This window comes from Canis lupus, chromosome 10 (genome assembly GCF_003254725.2).
Source record: "Canis lupus dingo isolate Sandy chromosome 10, ASM325472v2, whole genome shotgun sequence".
Classification (NCBI taxonomy): domain Eukaryota; kingdom Metazoa; phylum Chordata; class Mammalia; order Carnivora; family Canidae; genus Canis; species Canis lupus.
Window position 1 is genome coordinate 902,259 of NC_064252.1, and position 20,342 is coordinate 922,600.

General features: G+C 47.2%; 1 protein-coding gene and 1 pseudogene across 5 annotated transcripts; one reads left to right on the forward strand and one right to left on the reverse strand.

Annotated features, from left to right (window-relative positions):
• Positions 1 to 273: 273 nt before the first annotated feature.
• Positions 274 to 19,596, reverse strand: STAT2 (signal transducer and activator of transcription 2). 5 transcript variants are annotated; one of them, XM_049115663.1, is made up of 24 exons: positions 19,479 to 19,596; positions 17,144 to 17,358; positions 16,838 to 16,991; positions 16,389 to 16,484; positions 15,555 to 15,644; positions 15,388 to 15,463; positions 14,867 to 14,934; positions 14,557 to 14,705; positions 7,088 to 7,246; positions 6,888 to 6,980; positions 6,595 to 6,654; positions 6,208 to 6,225; positions 5,897 to 5,990; positions 5,700 to 5,747; positions 5,535 to 5,618; positions 5,281 to 5,379; positions 5,043 to 5,178; positions 4,868 to 4,920; positions 4,644 to 4,738; positions 3,912 to 4,048; positions 3,555 to 3,737; positions 3,264 to 3,321; positions 1,876 to 2,198; positions 274 to 1,591 (listed from the first exon to the last, which is right to left on the reverse strand). In XM_049115663.1, the coding sequence occupies exons 2-24, from the start codon at positions 17,272 to 17,274 to the stop codon at positions 1,449 to 1,451; spliced, it is 2,547 nt and encodes an 848-aa protein (XP_048971620.1). In that variant the 5' UTR covers positions 17,275 to 17,358; positions 19,479 to 19,596; the 3' UTR covers positions 274 to 1,448. The 5 variants fall into 5 exon arrangements, with proteins under 5 accessions (XP_048971620.1, XP_025332765.1, XP_048971619.1 ...); XM_025476980.2 differs by having other exon boundaries at positions 14,867 to 14,952; XM_049115662.1 differs by lacking the exon at positions 19,479 to 19,596 and adding an exon at positions 19,194 to 19,403.
• Positions 8,611 to 13,710, forward strand: LOC112678057 (60S ribosomal protein L6-like; annotated as a pseudogene).
• Positions 19,597 to 20,342: the final 746 nt, after the last annotated feature.

Sequence of the window (20,342 nt, forward strand, 5' to 3'; positions counted from 1 at the left end):
CCATCCCCCCAACTTATATATGGATCACAGACTTCTGGAAGAATCTAAGGGACAGGAAAGGTTGTTCTAAACAGGGGGGTAAAAATAAATAAATAAAATAAATAAATAAATAAATAAACAGGGGGGTAAGAAAAAAATTACAAGGGAGTGCCTACTGGGGTGAGTGGAATATGGGTCCTGATTTGCTGACCTTGATCTTACATGGCCTGCTAGTGTCTCCAAGGACATTAGTCTTTGTGAGCAGAGAAGTAAAGAAGTTCAGAGAGGAAACACTTCTAGGTCAGCACGAAGTTTATTAGCCACATCTGCTCAGAAGGGCCTCTTTCTGAACAGGACTATTCCTCTAACATACCAGCCAGAAAACAGCCCCATGTGCAGGGCCTCACTTCTGTTACGTCTCAAGTCATACTAGAAACATATTTTAGAACAAAGGCAGTTGTCCTGGGGTTCCCTGGGAATGACTAATGTGTGAGATTGTCTGGAGCCCCATGAAAAACATTCAAGGTTCTAAGTTCCAGGAACCTGGTTTTTGCCCAGGTCCACACCCAAGGAACAGAAACTCTTTCAGAAAAACAATATATTGCACAAAAGAATGAATGATATCTTAACAGAGAAATATCTAAGACGCAGAGCAAGATCTTGCTCTGTAAAAATTTCAAATTCTACCTATACTATAAAAAGCGATTCCTAAATGCCCAGCAACTCCACCATCCTTGACCTCCAAGAGTAACAGTTGGTCTCCTAAGCAGTGAGGAAGTGGAGACTAGACAGAGAGAATTATTGTGCAAAGCTTCACAGGCATATTAGATTGGCAGGATCATTTTAGGGGAAGGAATGGGTGTGGCCAGCTTGGGAGGCAGGGGAGGAGACTGTTAAGCAGAGGAGGTTTATCTCCTATTCCCTTCTTTTGAGGGGAGCTTCACATGATAGGCTGAAGCAGAAAGCTCTCAATTTCTGCAGGAAACAAAGGAATTTAGGACTTGAATCAGGAGTGAGAAGAAGAAGGAAGGAAAAGATTATTCTAGACATTAGGGAACCAGAAGAGAGAAATGGAATCCCATCACATGTCTCTGTTCCCTACCAATGGCCAATGCTGTGGGCACCACCACATTAGCCTGACCAACTATTCGAATGTTGACGTTCCTCCCACACTGGAAAGAAGCCACTCCAAGTGCCTGAGCCTTCTAAGTACCTCCTAACTGTCCTGGCCTACCCTCAGAACTCCTGTACCTCCCCAAACAGGCCTAAAATAGTAGTTAGAGCCATCGCTAACATCTATTCTGATTCATTGGTGCCTCTTTCGTACCCGTAGTATGGTTTTACTTTCCACTCCAAAACCCAGAGTTAACTTAACCAGCTTAGAATGGGTTTTCCATTCTTAGAGAGCAACATCATGATGTAGGGGGTAGCAGGGACAAAAGATACAGGAAGAACAGGAAATGCAGTTCCTAGTAGTCAGAAGGAATCAAAGGTCCATCCGTGTAGAAATGGCTGGAGTGGAAGACGTAAGCCTCATCCATGATGTTCTGGCCAGCCAACAGTGGGTCACCATTTGGCATGATTTCCTCAATCTTCATACTGTTTCTGAAAACTAGACAGTCCAGAAAAAGAAATCAGTCCCTGATCTTTGGTAAGAAGTTCCCAATCCCGCAGGGAAAATGAAGGAGGATGGCAGTAGAGGCCTGGACAAGGTGTGAGGGGGCACTTAGGTCAGGGAAGGAGAAGGCGTTTACATTTCATAATAAAAGGGATCACAAAGAAATGAGCCTCCCTCCAATGAGGAGCTTAGAGTTTAGCCTTTTCTATAATGGGAAAGGGAGGGCAGTTGGTAAAGGGAAGGTGTCCCCACTTCCCCAGGCCCATCTCACCACTTACTTTCCATTTCCTCAGTGTTCAAGTGTCTCAGATCATGGGGCAGATCTGGCTCTGGCACTGCCTGTGATGCAGGGTCTGGGAGAGGCTCCAGCCTCAGCTCTGGTCCCAAGTCTGGTTCTGACACTCCCTGGGGTACCATGTCTAGCGTAGGCTCCAGCATGGGCTCCAGTGGTGGCCCCAGATCCAGCCCAGCCGCTAGCAGTGGCTCTAACTCCAGGCATGGCTCTTGCTGTAGCAATGGGTCTAGTCCTGTCTCCAGCTCCAAGGACTCTGCTTCTGGCTCCGGCTTAAGCTCCAGCGGTTGTTGCAGCTCATCCACCTGTCTGGATGCGGTAATACACACAAAAGGGCAGGGCTTAGTTGTTTAGGTGAACTGGAGAATGGCGGAGCAAGCGGAGACTATCTCTCTCGGCTGAGAAGGCAAGAGAGCAAGGGCACCTGGGTGACTCCGTTGGTTAAGCATCTGACTCTTGATTTCTGCTCAGGTCATGATCTCAGGGTGGTGAGATTGAGCCCTGCGTCGGGCTCCATGCTCAGAGCAGAGTCCGCTTGAGATTCTCTCTGCTTGTCCCTCTATTCCTACCCCGGCCCTACTCGTGCATTCTCTCTCTCTCTCTCTCTCTCTCTTTTTAAATAAATTAAAAAAAAAAAATTTTTTTTTAAAGGTGGCAACAGGGCAATACAGCAGAGGGTTTAAGAGCACAGGCTTTGGAGTTAGGCTTGCCAGAGTTTGAATCCTATCATTTATTAGATAGGTGATCTTCAGCTTTCTGTGCCTCAGATTTATCATCGATAAAATGGAACCATCACCACCTAATAACGCTTCAGAGAGTAGGATGGTTAAAAGCAGGACTTTGGAATCTGACAGACCTGGATCATTTACTAGCCATGTACCTTAGGCATGCCATTTCACCACACTAAACCTCAGGCTCTTCGGCTGAAATACCCATGTCTGCCTCACAGGACTATTATGGAGATTCAATAAATAAGAAACTAAATGCAAAATATTTAGTCCAGTACCTGCCACATAATAAACTTTCTTAAATATGGCTGTTATCACCTAATTGGATGGGTTCTCAGAAGAATTCAATAAAATAAAAAGAAATCTGTTTCTAAAAAAAAAAAAAAATCTAGTACTATGCTTCAAGTAGATGCCCATTAACGTCAGTGATTATGACTCTGATTAGCAGGGAAGCCCTGTGGAAACAACCTAAGGATAGCAGCAGAGCACTAGGGAACAAAGAGGCTAGCAGAACGAGGGAAAAAACCTAGAGGTTGGAGACTATGGGCCCGTAGGAAAGAAGGCCAGAGAGGCAAACTGAGCGGGTTTGGGTCGCCACATCAGCCAGCAAAGGCCAGGGAGGATGGGCAAGAAATGCATCTCTCACCTGTTAGAGACCACAATGAGCCTATGTTTCAGGTATTTCCTCCGTTCTTCGAGATTAACTGTGGGGGACATATGCAGGAGGACAGGGAGGTCAGTGGACTGGACACCTGGCCCAAGGACCCCTCGTGTAAACGGTCTTGATAATTGTATTTCCCTACTAACTAGCCATGTCCCAGGGACAAATCCTTTCGTTTCTCTGGCTACCAATTTTTCCATGTCTGGAAGAAAGGAGCTGGATCTGTAGATGCCTGAGTCCCTGCAATCTTCAGTGACATACATCAACGATCCTTACCTTTCTCCTGGTAGTAGCACCCAAAAGCCTCATCCCGGGGGATTCGGGGGTAGAGGAAGCACAGTGGGTTCTCAGGTATGTTCTCTTCGGTAAGCAGCTGGTAGTGGCGAATGATTTTGGTCAGTGGGAGAGACTGAAGCACTTCCTTGGTGAAGGGTTGCAGAGAGTTGATGAGCACCTTATCTGCAGAATGGATGTGGGAAGAGGCAGGCCTGAAACAGTCGGGTCTAGGAGTCCCCCACCCTGGCCATCTAAGCCCCAACCTGCTGAGGGATTCAAGACAGAACCAGGGAAGCCAAGGGCTGGCAGAGGGACATAAAGGACAGGCTGTGGGAACATCGGGGCGAAGCAGCTGACCATCATCCTGATGTTCCACCCAGGAGCAGGTGATGCCCCCTTCTGATGTTTCACTGAAGCGCAGGAGAAAGGTGCCAGAGATGGTCTTCTTCAGCAGCCTGCGTTCCTTGCTCCGGCTCACAAAGCCCATGATGCGTCTGAAACAGAAAGCTGCTGTGAGGCCCTCATGCCTCCCTGCTGTCCTGCTGTCCTGCTCTCCTTGTACAGGGAGACAGCGCCAGGGTTTGGCCCTTGCTCTTGGCCAAGTCACTTCCTCTTACTGACGGTATCCACCTTCTAGGGCTGGAAGAGGTTTGAGGATTCAGTGTGGTCACAGATGAAAAAGCACCTTGGAAAGGCAAATGAGCAGGTAGTGTGATGGGAAGAGCACAGGCCTGCAGTCAGATGAGGCCTGGGTTTGAGTCCCAAGCAGGCCCATTGAGTGAATTCTTTTTTTTTTTTTTTCATTGAGTGAATTCTTTTTTTTTTTTTTTTGAGTGAATTCTTTAACTTCTCTTTGACTCCACACGGTTGTAAGGATTACACGAGAGAGTTCATAAGGAGCATCCAGCAGGTTCTGGAGCACAACAGATGCTAGGACTATTATCATGAGCGAAAACGTCAGGCGCGTGACCTTGCACCAGCATTTGCTTGCTCTCTCCCTTTCTGCCACATGAGGGCGCACAGAGTCCACTCGAGCCCAGAAAGGCAGAAAGCTAGGGGTGGGGCGAGGGAGACTGACCAAGGCCTTACCCATCATTCCAGAGATCCTTCAAGTGGTCATGTACCAGCTCCAGAATTTTGTCTAACCACGTCCAGAATGGTAGCTTGCCAGGAGGGCTCTCTCGCTGCAGGAGGAATGAAAAGGCAGGAAGAGACATGATTAGTCGCCCCCAGTGAGCAGATGGCAGTAAGGAGGGCAAGGACTAGTGTTTGCACAGGGGCTAGACGTAGTCACACAGGATGCAGGGAGTTACCTTAGTGAAGTCGGCCCACGATAACAATGCGCCCTCAGTCCTAGAGTTCTGACCTGTGGACAGACAGACAGTTCAGGTAATCGATGCAGGCAAGGCCAGGGTCCTTGGAATAGAAAGGGTGGAGGGCTGGGGAGACTACGGCTGGGGAAAGGCTGGGAGAAAAGGAGGTTTGTACCAAAGAGCTTGTTCCTCAGCATGCTCAGCTGGTCTGGGTCAAGGCCTCGGCCAACATAGGAGGAGAACTGCCAGCTGAGAGCAGGGCCCAGCAAGCTCCAGGGTGCCATGGGAGGGCTGGAGAAGAACTGCTGATTCTGCAAGAGTGGGAAGAGGGCAGGATGGCTCAGAAGGAGCACCCTCAGGCCAAGCGTCCACACCCTTCCTTGCCACCCAGCACCATTAGCACCATCTCCTACCTGGGGGTTTGAGCTAAGCAGATTGAACCAAAGAACCGAGGCCCAGGCAATGGAAACTTGGTTCATATTGGAAATAATCACCACAGGGAGGGTGTCTGTCTGAAGAGAAAACAAGAGTCAGAGAGAGGGATGGGATGTTTCTAGCTTTGACAGAGGCAAAGGAGAACTTCCCACTGGAGAGGCTTCCTTTAACGCCTCCTGAATGCCTTCCGCCAGATCTGCTTCATCTCTCCCTGCCCTCCATTTCCACTCACCTTCAGCTCCTCCTTCAGACCCTGGTAGGTGTATTTGACTGTAATGCTGATAATGTGCAGTTCCTCCGTCACACCCAGCATGCCCTAGGACAGCCGAAGACACAGCGGTCAGCGGGCCCTGTGGCAAGCTCCTCCCATCCCCCCGCTGCTCTGGCCAGGCCTCACCTTATTGCAGCCCTTTCCTGGGCCACCTGAACGTTGTTCTACCAGAGTCTGTGAGTTGACAGGAAATAAAATAAATGCCAGAGTGAGGACTCCAGGGTCCCTGGAACCCCTATTTCGCCTCAAGACTTCCCAAGGCCTGGGAACTTCCCTCAGCCCGTTGCACCGGACCAGAACCTTAGGCTGCTAGCCCTTCTTACCAGGTAACCGAAGTCCCAAATTAAGCCCTGACTCTGCCCCTTCTCGGGGGTCAGGGTTTTCTGGTTTGAGGTTAGAATGTTGAACTTCCGGAAGCTATTCCAGGAGGAAGAAGATATATGGAGAAGAGGAGAAGAGTTATTCTAAATACTCAGCAGGAAAACAACAAAAATCCTACTTCATTCCAGACCTCCCCTCCTCCCTTTGTCCAACCCCCAACCAAGTCAACCTCCTTCTTGTCTGAGCCCCAATGTGGTTATTATGCAGGTTGTGCAGTGCACCCAAGTCGGCAGCATCCTTATCAGACACCTACCCTTGTGATTGAGGATTCCTGAAAAAAAAAAAAAAAAAAAAAAATTCACTGAGAACCAAAACAGTGCAGAAGTTAGGAGTTTAGTCTTTAGAATCAGACAGACCTGGATTCAAACCCAAATCTGTGCTCACGAGTCTTATGGCCTTGCACAAGAGACACAATCTCTCTGGGCTTGTCTCTCCATCTGAACTGTGCACTGCTAATACCTAACTCACAGGGTTCCTGGGACAAATGAGGACTGGACAAGCCGCATGTCACATAGTGCTCAACAAGAGCGAGGAGGCGGGGTAGGAACACAGCCCCAGGGCCCTCGGGTGAAGAGTGGGTCTCCTCTGCCCCAGCAGCCCATGTCCCTGCCACCCTGTGGCCCCACGTGCCCCAACTTACTTGTCAATGGAAACTTCTGCAGTCAGTGACTCGTTGCCTTCCTGGAGTCTCACCAGGAGCCTAAGTGGAAGAGGGGAAAGTGGTCACCTTCAATCTCCTGGAGAGATCAAATGTTGGGAAAAGATAAGGTAAGAGATTAGAAGAGGTAGATGGGAAAAAGAAAAAGAAAGAGACGAGGTAGGTGGATTAAAGAGAAAAGGGAGAAGACAAGAGTGGAAAGATCTAAAGCCAGAAAGCAAACAGTAGTATGAGGGCTGGAAAAAGGAAGCAGGAATGAGTCCTGAAATGCCAACCTTGTTCGGATAGTGAACTTGCTCCCAGTCTTGAGGATGAGGGGTCGGTGGGGAGTTTGGGGCATGCAGGGCTGGGTTTCTACCACGAAGGCTCTGGGGAGAGAGGTGGCCGAGAGAATACAGAGTTCAGTCTCTGCAGGAATAGCTCCTCTTGCTCTTTCCTTCTGCCCTCCCTGGAGGTCCCTCCCCGGCCTCTAGACCTGTGGAGCAGGCGCTGTAGCAACTCCAGGACCTGGGCCTTCCGCAGGTTGACCCCTGCGGTCAGAGGGTCATCCTGATAGCTAACCAGGTGACTTAATCCCTTCAGCTCCTCCAACAGCTGGCGCAGGTGGAACAACAGCTTGGCTCCAGCTGTGAACCTAGGTGATAGGATTCCAGAGACAGAGAGCAAACTGATGAGTTTCCTGGTCTTCCCCAGACAGGCTCCAGAAGCTTCCCTTTTACTATGTGGAGAGGCAGAAAGTGATTGGGATAAAAAAAGAACCCAGGAAGCTTAGGAAAGATTATGCAACATGATTCATAATCCAAGAAATAAAAATCAAAGGCACTTCCACATATAAAACTGGTAAAAGGGACGCCTGGGTAGCTCAGTGGTTAAGCATCAGCCTTTAGCCCAGGGCGTGATCCCAGAGTCCAAGGTCGAGTCCTGCATCGGGCTCCTTGCATGGAGCCTGCTTCTTCATCTGCCTATGTCTCTGCCTCTCTGTGTCTCTCATGAATAAATAAAATCAAATCTTAAAAAAAAAATGGTGAAAGATTTATTTCTGTAATGAAGCTACTTTTCATATGACCCTTCAGGGCAGCTTGGTGTGGCTCAGTGGTTTAGCACCACCTTCAGCCCAGGGTGTGATCCTGGGGTCCTGGAATCAAGTCCCACGTCGGGCTCCCTGCATGGAGCCTGCTTCTCCCTCTGCCTGGGTCTCTGCCTCTTTCTGTGTGTGTCTCATGAATAAATAAATAAAATCTTTAAAAAAAATCATATGACCCTTCATATGTACTATTATTCTAAGTGCTTACTGTATTTAATCCTTATAACAACCCTATGAGACAGCTATTATTATTATCCTCATTTTACAGATAATTAAACTCTAGAGAAAGGTTAAGTGACTTGCTTGAGGTCACAGAACTAGTATGGAGTAAGCTGTATGTGATCCGGGCATTCTGGCTGCACAGTCCATACTTTTTTAAGTAGGCTCCACACCCAGCATGGGGCTCAAACTCATGACCCCCAGATCAGGACTCACATGCCCTACTGAGTGAGCCAGCCATAAAATTTTTAATTGATTTTATTTTTTTATTTCTGGGACACCTGGGTGGCTCAGCAATTGGGCATCTGCCTTTGGCTCAGGGTGTGATCCTAAGGTCCCGGGATCGAGTCCCGCATATGGCTCCCTGCATGGAGCCTGCTTCTCCCTCTGCCTGTGTCTCTGCCTCTCTCTCTCTCTGTCTCTCATGAACAGATAAATAAAATATGTAAAAAAATCAACAAATAAAATTTTATTTCAATTGAATTAACATATAATGCTATAATACACATGCAAGCTCAGGCACTTGGGTGGTTCAGTGGTTGAGCATCTGCCTTTGGCTCAGGTCGTGATCCCAGGGTCCTGGGATCGAGTCCCACATTGGGCTCCCCATGGGGAGCCTGTTTTTCCTTCTGCCTATGTCTCTGCCTCTTTCTCCATGTCTCTCATGAATAAATTAAAAAAATCTTTGAATAAAAATGAGTTGCAAGCTCCACAAACTGAGCCAGTCAGGTGACCCAGGCTCAAATTTTTAAAAAAATTTTTATTTATTTATGATAGTCACAGAGAGAGAGAGAGAGAGAGGCAGAGACACAGGCAGAGGGAGAAGCAGGCTCCATGCACTGGGAGCCCGATGTGGGATTCGATCCCGGGTCTCCAGGATCGCACCCTGGGCCAAAGGCAGGCGCCAAACCGCTGCACCACCCAGGGATCCCTTTTTTTTTTTTTTTAAGATTTTATTTATTTATTCATAGAGATGCAGAGAGAGAGAGAGGCAGAGACACAGGCAGAGGGAGAAGCAGGCTCCATGCAGAGACCCTGACGTGGGACTCTATCCAGGGTCTCCAGGATCACGCCCTGGGCTGCAGGCGGCGCTAAACCGCTGCGCCACTGGGGCTGCCCCCAGGCTCAAATTTTTAACATGGGAAAATATCTAAAAATATTAAATTTTTTAAAACCACAAGATAAAAAAATAAAATAAAAACTAAAAACCACAAGATAGTACATTTATGATATGACCTGCCCTCGTTTATTTTTTTTTTCAAAGATTTTATTTATTTATTCATGAGAGACAAAGAGAGAGAGGCAGAGACAGAGGGAGAAGCAGGCTCCATGCAGGAAGCCAGACATGGGACTCGATCCTGGGTATCCAGGATCATGCCTTGGACTGAAGGTGGTGCTAAACCGCTGAGCCACCAGGGCTGCCCTGCCCTCTTTTAAAATAAATGTATATTTGGGGGATCCCTGGGTGGCTCAGCGGTTTGGCGCCTGCCTTTGGCCCAGGGCGTGATCCTGGAGTCCCGGGAGAGAGTCCCACATCTGGCTCCCGGCATGGAGCCTGCTTCTCCCTCCTCCTGTGTCTCTGCCTCTCTCTCTCTCTCTGTCTATCATAAATAAATAAATAAATCTTTAAAAAAAATTAAAAAATAAAAAATAAATAAATGTATATTTGGGGCACCCAACTGGCTCAGTCACTGGAACATGTGACTCTTGATCTTGGGGTTGTAAATTCAAACCTCATGTTAGATGTAGAGATTACTTAAATATAAAACCTTTGGTAGGTGGGCGCCTGGGTGGCTCAGCCAGTTGAGCCTTTGGCTTGGGTCATGATTTCCTGGGATTGAGCCCTGCATCGGGCTCCCTGCTTAGCGGGGAGGCTGCTTCTCCCTCTCCCTTTGCTGTTCCCCCTGCTTGTGCTTGCTTTCTCTTTCTCCTTGTCAAAAAGATAAATCTTAAACAAATTTAAAACCTTTAAAATAGATGGATTGTATATTTATGTATATACATAGGGAAAATTTGCAAAAAATGTATTCAAAAGCCCTAACACTGAGTACCGCTGCATGATCAGGTTATGCAGATAGGCAGTTTTTACTTTCTTTTAAGTTGTCTGAATTTTTTTTTCCAATTGAGACACATTATATTTATAATAAAAAAAAATCAATAAAGCTCTTTCTTTTTCTTTTTTTGAGATTTTATTTATTTGAGAGAGAGAGAGAGAAACATGAGCAGGGAGAGGGGCAGAGAGAAGCAGACTCTCCACTAGGCAGGGAGCCTGATGCAGGGCTTGATCCCAGGACCCTGGGATCATGACCCAAGCTGAAGGCAGACACAACTGACTGAGTCATTCAAGCGCCACCCCCCCCTCGCTTTTTAAGAATTTCTTTATTTAGGGTAGCCCCAGTGGTGCAGTGGTTTAGCGCTGCCTGCAGCCCAGGGCGTGATCCTGGAGACCCTGGATAGAGTCCCACGTCAGGGTCTCTGCATGGAGCCTGCTTCTCCCTCTGCCTGTGTCTCTGCCTCTCTCTCTCTGTCTCGATGAGTAAATAAATAAAATCTTTAAAAAAAGAAAAGAATTTCTTTATTTATTCATAAGAGACAGAGGGAGAGGCACAGACATAGGCAGAGAGAGAAGCAGGCTCCATGTAGGGAGCCCGATGTGGGATTAGATCCCAGGACCTTGGGATCATGCCCTGAGCCTAAGGCAGACGCTCAATCACTGAGCCACCCAGGAGCCCACCCCTTCCCCCTTTTTTAGAGATTTTATTTATTTATTCATGAGAGACACAGAGAGAGAGAGACAGAAACATAGGCAGAGGGAGAAGCAGGCTCGATGCAGGAGGCCTGACGTGGGACTCGATCCCAGAACTCTGGGATCACACCCTGAGCTAAAGGCAGATGCTCAACCACTGAGCCACCCAGGTGTCCCCCACCCCTGCACCTTTTTAAAATATGTTATCTATTTTATTTATTTGAGAGAGAAAGAGAGTGAGGGAGAGTGGAAGCACAGAGGAGCAGAAGGGGAGGGAGAGGGAGGGGGAAAGAATCTCAAGCAGACTCTGTGTTGAGGGGGAGCTCCACATGGGGCTCAATCCCACAACCCCAAGACTATGATCTGCCTGAACAAAGAGTTGGATGCTTAACCGACTGACTTAGGCTCTGGTCATGATCTCAGGGTCCTGGGATCAAGGCCCACATTGGGCTCCACACTCAGTGGGGAGTCTGCTTCTTGCCCTCTCCCTCTGCCCCTCCCCCTTACCCATACTGTCTCTTAAATAAATAAAATATTAAAAAATAAATAAATAAAATATTTAAAAACAAAACAAAGGATCAACATAACACCACCAAAAAGGAAAGCTATATACTTTAACCCAGGAATACCACTTCTAGGAATTTATATTACAGAAATAATTAGGGATGTAAATAAAGATGTAGTTATGAGGATTTTTACTCCAACAGTATAAAATAGCAAGAAATCCGGGTGCTCAGCTGGCTTAGTGGGAAGAGCACATAACTCTTGATCTCAGGGTTGTGAGTTTGAGCCCCCCATTGGGTGCAGAGATGGTTTAAGTAAGTTAAATAAACTTAAAAAAAGAATCCTTTCCCATCTTGCAAGATGGTGGGTGAAAAGATAAGAAGCCGATACTAAGGAGAAGAAACCTGGAGCCAAGAAGGCTGATGCTTGTGGCAAGATTAAAAATGGTGACCTCAAGGTTAAAATGCCAAAGAAGGGGACGCCCCATTGCAGCCAAAAGTGTCCTAGTCAGAGGAAACTGGCACATATTTCCCATTGGCTATGTATTCCAGAAAAGCCATGTACAACAGGAAGCATTCAGTAGCTAAATCCAGAGTTGAAAAGAAAAAGGAGAAGGTTCTTGCTACGGTCACAAAACCAGTTGGTGGTAACAAGAATGGCGGTACCTGAATGATTAAACTTCACAAAATGCCTAGGTATTATCCTGTCGCTGTGCCTCAAAAGCTCTTGAGCCAGAGCAAAAAAAACCCCATTCAGTCAGCATGGAGAATTCTGAAAGCTAGCATCACTCCTGGCACCATTATTTTTAAAAAGATTTTATTTATTTATTTGAGAGAGAGAGAAAAAAAAAAGAGAGAACATGAGCTGGGGGAGGGGCAGAGAGAGTGAGGAAGAAGGAGACACAGACTCTCCATTGAGCAGGGAACCCCATGGAGGGTTTGATCCCGGGGCCCAGAGATGATGATCTGAACTGAAGGCAGATGCTTAACCCACTGAGCCACCAAGGTCCCCTCCTGGCACCATTCTGATCATCCTCACTGGGCTCCACAGAGGCAAGAAGGTGGTTTTCCTGAAGCATTTGAGCAGTGGGGGTTGCTACCTGTGACTGGACCTCGGGCCCTCAATCGAATTCCTCTACATAGAACACACCAGAAATTTGTTATTGCCACCTCCACCAAAATTGGTATCAGCAGTGTGAAAATTCCCAAACATTTCACTGATGCTTACTTCCAAAAGAAGCTGCATAAACCCAGATACCAGGAAGGAGAGATCTTCGACAGCAAGAAAGGAAATGTGAGACTACAGCACAGCACTAGGTTGATCAGCATGCTGTGGATTCGAAAATTCTGTCAAAAATCAAACCTGTTCCTCACCTTTAGGGCTACCTCCACTCTGTGTTTTCTTCCACAAATGGAGTTTGCCCTCACAAATCAGTGTTCTACATTTCTTACAAAGAACCTAATACTGACCCATTTCCACAAAAACAACAACTTGGGGGGAAAAAACCAAAATATTTGTTGAATATATACAATGGAATATTATTCATAATAAAAAATAAAGTCTTGGGACACCTGGGTGGCTCAGTGGTTAAGCGTCTGCCTTCAGCTTAGGGCATGATCCTGGAGTCCAGAGATCGAGTCCTGCATCGGGCTCCCTGCATGGAGCCTGCTTCTCCCTCTGCCTGTGTCTCTGCCTCTCTCTCTCTCTGTCTGTCTCTCATGAATAAATAAATAAAATCTCTAAAAAAAGGTAAAAAAAAAAAAAAAAAGAATAAAGTCTTGCCATTTGCAATGATGTGAATAGAGCTAAGAAAGAATTATGCTAAGTGAAATAAGTCAGAGAAAGACAAATACCGTAAGATTTCACTCATACGTGGAATTTAACAAAACAGGTAATAATTATTTATTTTATTTTTATTTTTTTAAAATTTTTATTTATTTATGATAGTCACAGAGAGAGAGAGAGAGGCGCAGAGACACAGGCAGAGGGAGAAGCAGGCTCCATGCACCAGGAGCCCGACGTGGGATTCGATCCTGGGTCTCCAGGATCGCGCCCTGGGCCGAAGGCAGGCGCCAAACCGCTGCGCCACCCAGGGATCCCCGGTAATAATTATTTAAATTAAAAGACAACTCAAATGTCCAAAATAGGAGTTCATTAATTAAATTATGTTACCTCTATATAGGGAACTATAAGGCAATCATCAAAAATAACATGGGTGGGTGCCTGGGTGGCTCAGTCAGTTAAGTGTATGCCTTTGGCTTGGGTCATGGTCCTGGGGTCCTAGGATCGAGTCCAGCATCTGGCTCTCTGCTCAGTGGGGAGTCTGCTTCTCTTTCTCCCTCTGTCCCTCCCTACTGTTCGTGCTGTCTCTCTCTCAAATAAATAAAATCTTAAAAAAAAAAATAATAGTAATAACATGGGCATGAGGTGCCTAGGTAGCTCAGTCAGTTAAGCGTCTGACCCTTGCTCTCAGCTCAGGTATTGATCTCAGGGTTGTAAGTTTAGGCCTCCTGTTGGGTTCTATGCTGGCAAGGAGTCTACTTAAAGAAACAAAACTAAAAACATGGGTAGGGGTGCCTGGCTAGCTCATTTGGTACAGCATGCAACTCAATTCTTGGGGTGGTAAGCTCGAGCCCCCAGCTGGGTGTAGAGTACTTAATAAATAAAAATAAATTAAAAAAGAAACATCAGCCTGTCTCATTTAAAAAAATAAATAACATGGGTAAGTACCACAATATACAGCTAAGTTAAAAAACAAAAACCACACTTCTCAAAATAGTTCTTAATTTTTGTATATTATAGTAGCTACACATGGACAGTAAGATAAGAGGTAATTGTCTTTTTTTTTTTTTTTACATTATAGTGATTACAATTAAAAAAAAAAAAAAAAGGTAGAGGGGTGCCTGGGTGGCTCAGCTGGTTAAGCGGTGGCTAGCTCTTGATTTCAGCCCAGGTCATGATCTCAGGGTTCTGGGATTGAGGAGTCTGCTTAAGAATTCTCTCTCTCCCTCTTCCTCCCTCCCTCTCCCCACACCTCACGTTCTCTCTCTCTCTAAAATAAATAAGTAAATCCTAAAAAATAAAGTAAAAAATATATTTCTTGGGTAGTTAAAAAGGAAGGAGAAACCAGCTTGGAGATTAATCCATTCCTTTTACCAAAGCAAAGACTAGGCTCTGGATTATCTGAATGGTAAGAATAAAGAGAGGGTCACTGTGGTCAGACAAGTGAGCTGGGATCATTTCGGGGAGCAGAGAGTAAGGACAATGATGGCTCTTGCCTAGATAAGCAATTCATTACATGAATAAGAAAATTCATTACAATTCACAATTTACAATTTACAAAGCACAGCGCGGTGGCTGGGACAAGGGCTGGGTAGGAGCTGCCTCTTACCACTTCTCCAGCTGTTCCAATCCTCCTTCCTGAGGGGCTCCAATGCAGGCTTTCTGTTGCTGGGCTTTCCATTCCTCCAACTTGGGCAGCAGTAGCTCAATAAGGGTAGTTAATCGGCCTAGCAATGCTTTGGTGGCATCCAGTACCTCCTAAGAAAGACATAAAGTGAGTGATGAGCACTTCTCACCATCACCTTTCACCACCCAACCAGGGAGGAAGAGACAAAGAAGCCAAGGCTAAGAGGGCAGGGCTCCCACATCCCTCATTTTCCCCAGTTCCCCGTTGCCCACTCCCTCTGTCTGCCTCCCACCTTTCTCCTTCTGTCCAGTTCATTGAGAGTTTCCTGCAGAAGCTGGTGCTGTCTCATCTGATGGGGGTCTAAGGAGAATTTCTTCACTGGATGGCGGGAGCAGGAGTGAGACAAATTCTCAGACCTAGGGCTCCTTCCCCTCTACATCCTGATCAGGACCTCAGTCAGACGGGTGGAGGGAATTTTGAAGGGAGAAGAAGAGGAACCAAGCAAAGCAGAGGCACCTCTGGGCCCTCAGGCAAGTTGTGAATTGAACCAAAAGCCCACTTAATCTGCTAAGGCAGCTTTCCACGCACCTCCCCCAACGTACACCAGCCGTCCCTCAGCCACACCTCCAGCCCAACCTCCATAACATACGCTGGCACTTTTAGCTTTGCATGGCAGCAGGGCTATAGCCACGGCCGGCGGCTGTAGTAGCCAGAGGAGATTATCGCTTACTGGAGCTTTTCCCTTCTCCTCTCTTCCACCCCTGCCTCCCAGCATGCACCTGTCTTTCTCCCACACTTCGGTGTGCTTCCTACCTTGGGCCTGGATCTTATATCGGAAGCAGAAGACATCCTGCTGGTCTTTCAGTTGGGAGATGGATTTCACCAGCCTCTGTAGAGGGGATAAGACCCAGATGGGGCTGTTTCTGTGGGAGGAGGCAGGCTGAGCCCTACCCACCCTGACTCCTGCCACATCTACTAACCTCCATCATAGCCTTTAATTCCAGGATCCGGGATTCAATCTCATCCTGCTGGCTTTCTACAGGTGTTTTGAGGGCTGGATCTCCTTGCTCCTGAAATAAGAGATTCTGAGCACATTTCAATTCTGACCTTACATCCCTGAAACCTCTGCCTGAAGTTATATCACAGGATGGGGGGCTGGGGATCTTGTTCTTATTTTTTTTTTTTTTTTTTTGGAGTTCAATTTGTCAACATATAGCATAACACCCAGTGCTCATCCCACCAAGTGCCCCCCTCAGTGCCCATCACCCAGTCACCCCAACCCCCCACCCACTTCCCCTTCCACTACCCCTTGTTCATTTCCCAGAGTTAGGAGTCTCTCATGTTTTGTCATCCTCACTGATATTTTCACTCATTTTCTCTCCTTTCGCTTTATTCCCTTTCACTGATTATTATATTAATTATAATATAATTAATATATATTAATTAATTAATATAATTATATTATATTCCCCAAATGAATGAGGCCATATAATGTTTGTCCTTCTCCGATTGACTTATTTCACTCAGCATAATACCCTCCAGGTCCCTCCACATCGAAGCAAATGGTGGGTATTTGTCCTTTCTAATGGCTGAGGAATATTCCATTGTATACATAGACCACAGCTTCTTTATCCATTCACCTGTCGATGGACACCGAGGCTCCTTCCACAGTTTGGCTATTGTGGACATTGCTGCTATAAACATTGGGGTGCAGGTGGGGGATCTTGTTCTTGTTCTGAGACAAATATCCCGAGTCCCTTCCACAGTCACTCTCTACTCTAGGAGCTTTCAATATCACTACAAATTGTTCTTACCAACTGAGCCCTCTGAGCCTGGGTCAGAATTCTTTTTTCTTCCAGAAGGAGATTGAAGATCATCTCAGCCAACTGGGTAGGGCCCTGGGGAAGGGCCTATAGTAGGAAGAGAAAGAACTGATCGAAGCATCTTCAATGATCTAGCACTCCAGACCTTGCCTACCAGTGGCCCCAGTACTTCCCCCTCCTTCAGGGTCTCTAGCCCCTCCCCTCTTCACCAATGGTACCCTAAAACCTAGCCTTTTCCCAACATGGTCACCTAGACTCTGCCCTTCTCTCTGACAGTGACCCTCCAAGTCCAGATCTGCCCTGGACTTGTCCCTCTTTTCCCCAGATCTGCGCCCATCCCTTTACATCTCCAGGTCCTGTTTCATACCCTAAACCATACTCCTCTACATTCAGTTTCCTTTATATTCAGCTTTTTGGCCATTCCTGGCTCCTCCAAGTACCTGAATGTCCCGATAGAATTTTCGCAAGTTGTGCTGTAATAAAAAGCACTCAGGGTCCTGGCCGCAGCGGCCACACTCATACTTCAGTTGGTCCAAGAAATGGAAGAACAGCATGTTCACCTTGGAATCATCATTGCCCAGGGCAGCCTCCTGCCTAGGGACCAGGAATGACAAGGATTAGTATCCCTGCAGCGTTCCTACTGTCTTTTGTGGCCTCCTAACCCCTTCTAGACAACTTTGGTGTCTCCAGGATCCTGGGGGCTCAGAAGAAACTACTTTCCACACCCCACTTCCTGAGGAACTCACCAGTTCTGATCTTCAATCCAGACAGCCAAGTGCTGTCGAATGTCCACTGGCAGGAGGCTATCTGAGTAGAGCTGATGCAGCTGATCCTGAAATGGGTTGTCGAGATTCTGTAGCATCTCCCACTGCGCCATTTGGGGTCTGAGTCTGAAGGATGCACGTTCCCAACTGGAAATTTTGCTGGACTAAATCATCCACAGTCTCATGATTGCTTATCACTATAATAAAAAAAATTAATTATAAAGGTACGAAAAAAAAGAAAACTGGAGCTACATTGATCTCACTCCTAATGTTGGTCTCTTCCTCTTCTCTCCACAGGTAACCAATATTATCAGTTTAGTTCATATTCTTTCAGACAGTACTATTTAGGAGCTGCAATATGTGGGCCTTTTTGTTTTAATGATCAGTTCTTTTTTTTAAGCCTTTATTTATTTATTTATTCATGAGAGACACAGAGAGAGAGAGGCAGAGACACAGGCAGAGGGAGAAGCAGGCTCCCCGCAGGGAGCCCGACGTGGGACTCAATCTCGGGTCTCCAGGATCACGCCCTGAGCCCAAGGCAGACACCCAACTGCGGAGCCACCCAGGTGTCCCTTAATGACGATTTTCAAACACACACCGAAGTAGAGTGAATAGTACAAGAATCATCCATTTACCCATCATTCAACTTTACTAAACATTAATATTTCCACCATCTTAATTTCATCTATCTCCCCCAGTGAATTTATTTTAAATTTGTATTCGTGTTTACTTATGCTGGAACATTTCAAGATCATAAATGGGTTATAAATATTTATTTCAGCATGATCCCTGATGGTCCCAAAGCTTTATCAAGGGCTGAAACCTTAACAATCTGCTCTCCATGTAGGAAGGAGAGACTTCCTTCCAAATATTTATTTTTTTTCCAAATATTTAAATACTTAAAAAAAAACACAAATATTTAAATACTCTACAAGGAGGTCACTCAATCTCTAAGACTGTGATACTTTTAAGACCTCTATCAACCTCTGACTCTTCATGTATATTATCAACTTTGTGAGAGACCCAGAAATTCCCCCCCACCCACAGAGGCAGGGTTGGGCAAAGAAAGCAGAGGCTTTTTTTTTTTTTTTCAAGCAGAGGCTTTTGTTTGTTTTTTCACCATGAAACTTCACTCAAAACTGGTATTTGAAAAAACAAACAAACCTGGTATTTGCCTGCTACCAAGTAGGCTGGGCTAAGAATCTTTCTTCCTCTCTTTCCCCGCCCCCTGCCAACTGCCTGCTTAGGAAATCAAAACCTATTCTTGTTGAAGATTAAACCTAACAGAAAAGAGTATTTACATACATCCGTGGTCCAAAAAAGGTGACATGATCTTATCACCAATGAAAGAAAAATGTCTGGGGTGGGAGAGATTGTGTTCCGTCAGTATGAATAATCGTGAGATGCTTTTCTACCTCTTTGAAGTAGAAACGGGGAGGAAAGGATTGGTCAGGGACTCCTATTTTTCATTTTAATGCTTTTACTAGTGCTTGGCTTTGAAATCTATGCACCTGTACTGCTTTAAAAAAACAAATGGAGAGTCTCCACTTCTTAAGGAAGGAATCTCGACTGTTATGAAAAGAGCAAGGTGGCAAGTTAACCGTAAGGTTTAAATATGAGAAAACAAAACAAAAAAGCATGGTCTTCCCAAAACAGACCGCAAACACGAGGCCTAAAGGCTGTAACGCTTTTCCCCCAGCTATCCCTCACTCTCTTGGGCATACATTTTTTGCTCAATGAGCTTTTTGGAAAAGGACTGCATTTTGTGTGTGACCTTAGGCAAATTGTTTCACCTTTCTGTCCCTTACGCTTTTTTTTTTTTTTTAAGATTTTATTGGTTCATGAGAGACACCCAGAGAGGCCGAGACGCAGGCAGGGGAGAAGCAGGCTCCATGCAGGGAGCCGACGCGGGCTCGGCCCGGACCCGGGGTCACGCCCTGGGCCCAAGGCGCCGCTGAACCGCTGAGCCACCGGGCTGCGCTGCCCCTTACACTTCGTAAGATAACAGTGAAGGAAGTGAAATCGTATCTACCTTCAGACATCCTTTTTTCTTTTTTTGGCGAGAATCAAACCTAACACAGCCCGGAGGGTCAAGGCGCTGGCTAAGGGATTCCGAGGCTGCCGGGAGCGTCTGGGGAGCCGGGTGTCAGCGCCGGCGGCCGGGCTGGATGGGAGACTCGCTCACGCAGCAGGGGACAGCTATTTCGACTTAGAGACGAAGGCTCACGACGAGCGGGCGCACCCCAGGGCCTGCCGCCTTCCCCGGGGAGCGACGCGCGCCCGCACCCCGGCCCCGCGCGGCCCCCTGGGCCCGTACCTGCCGAGAGGCTCAGGATCCCCTCCGTCCAGCCGCTCCGGGAAAGGCTTCCGGCCCGGGGAGGGAGCTCGGGGCCCCCCGCGCGCCCCGCCCGGCCCCGCCCGGCCCCGCCCCCGGCTCCTCGGCCCCGCCCCCTCGGAGCCCGCGGGCTGGAACGCGCGGCTGAACCCGGGAGCTCGCCGTGCGCAGCCTGGCAACCGCGACGCTGGCGGCCGTTCTGCCAGTGCCCTCCGCCCGTTGGCGTCGCCACAACTCCTCCCCCGCGGGGCGGGACCAGCGGCGCCGAGACCACACCTCCCGCCCCACGATTGGTGGGATCGCTCAAGGACGCCCCGCCCCCGTCCCCGGAGGGAGGAGTCCCATTGACGGAACAGCCGCGCGGCGCCGCAGCTGATTTCCGAGAATCCCCGCGGCGGCAGCGAAACCGAGACCGGCCCGGGGCGCTGCAGGCTCCCAGCGCTCCCGGAGGGGCCCGGAATGTCGATTCTTTGGGGCGGGAAGCGACGAGCTGTGCCAATAAATAACCGTTTACTGATGGTACCTTGCTAAGCACTGACGTTCCTTGTATCATTTTTAATTTCCACAAAACCCATCCAGGGAAAATGATTATCACTACTTAAGACGTTTTGTTTCTTTTTAAAGATTTTTATTTATTCATGGGAGACACAGAGACCTAGGCAGAGGGAGAAGCAGGCTCGCCATGCGGAGCCCAATGCAGGACTCCAGGACCACGACCTGAGCCAACAGGCGTCCCACGCCTCTACTTTAGATGTTTTATTTTATTTTATTTTTTTAAGTACATATTTTATTTATCTACTTTAGATGTTTTAAAAACTGAGTGTGGAGAAGAATTGTAATTGAGGC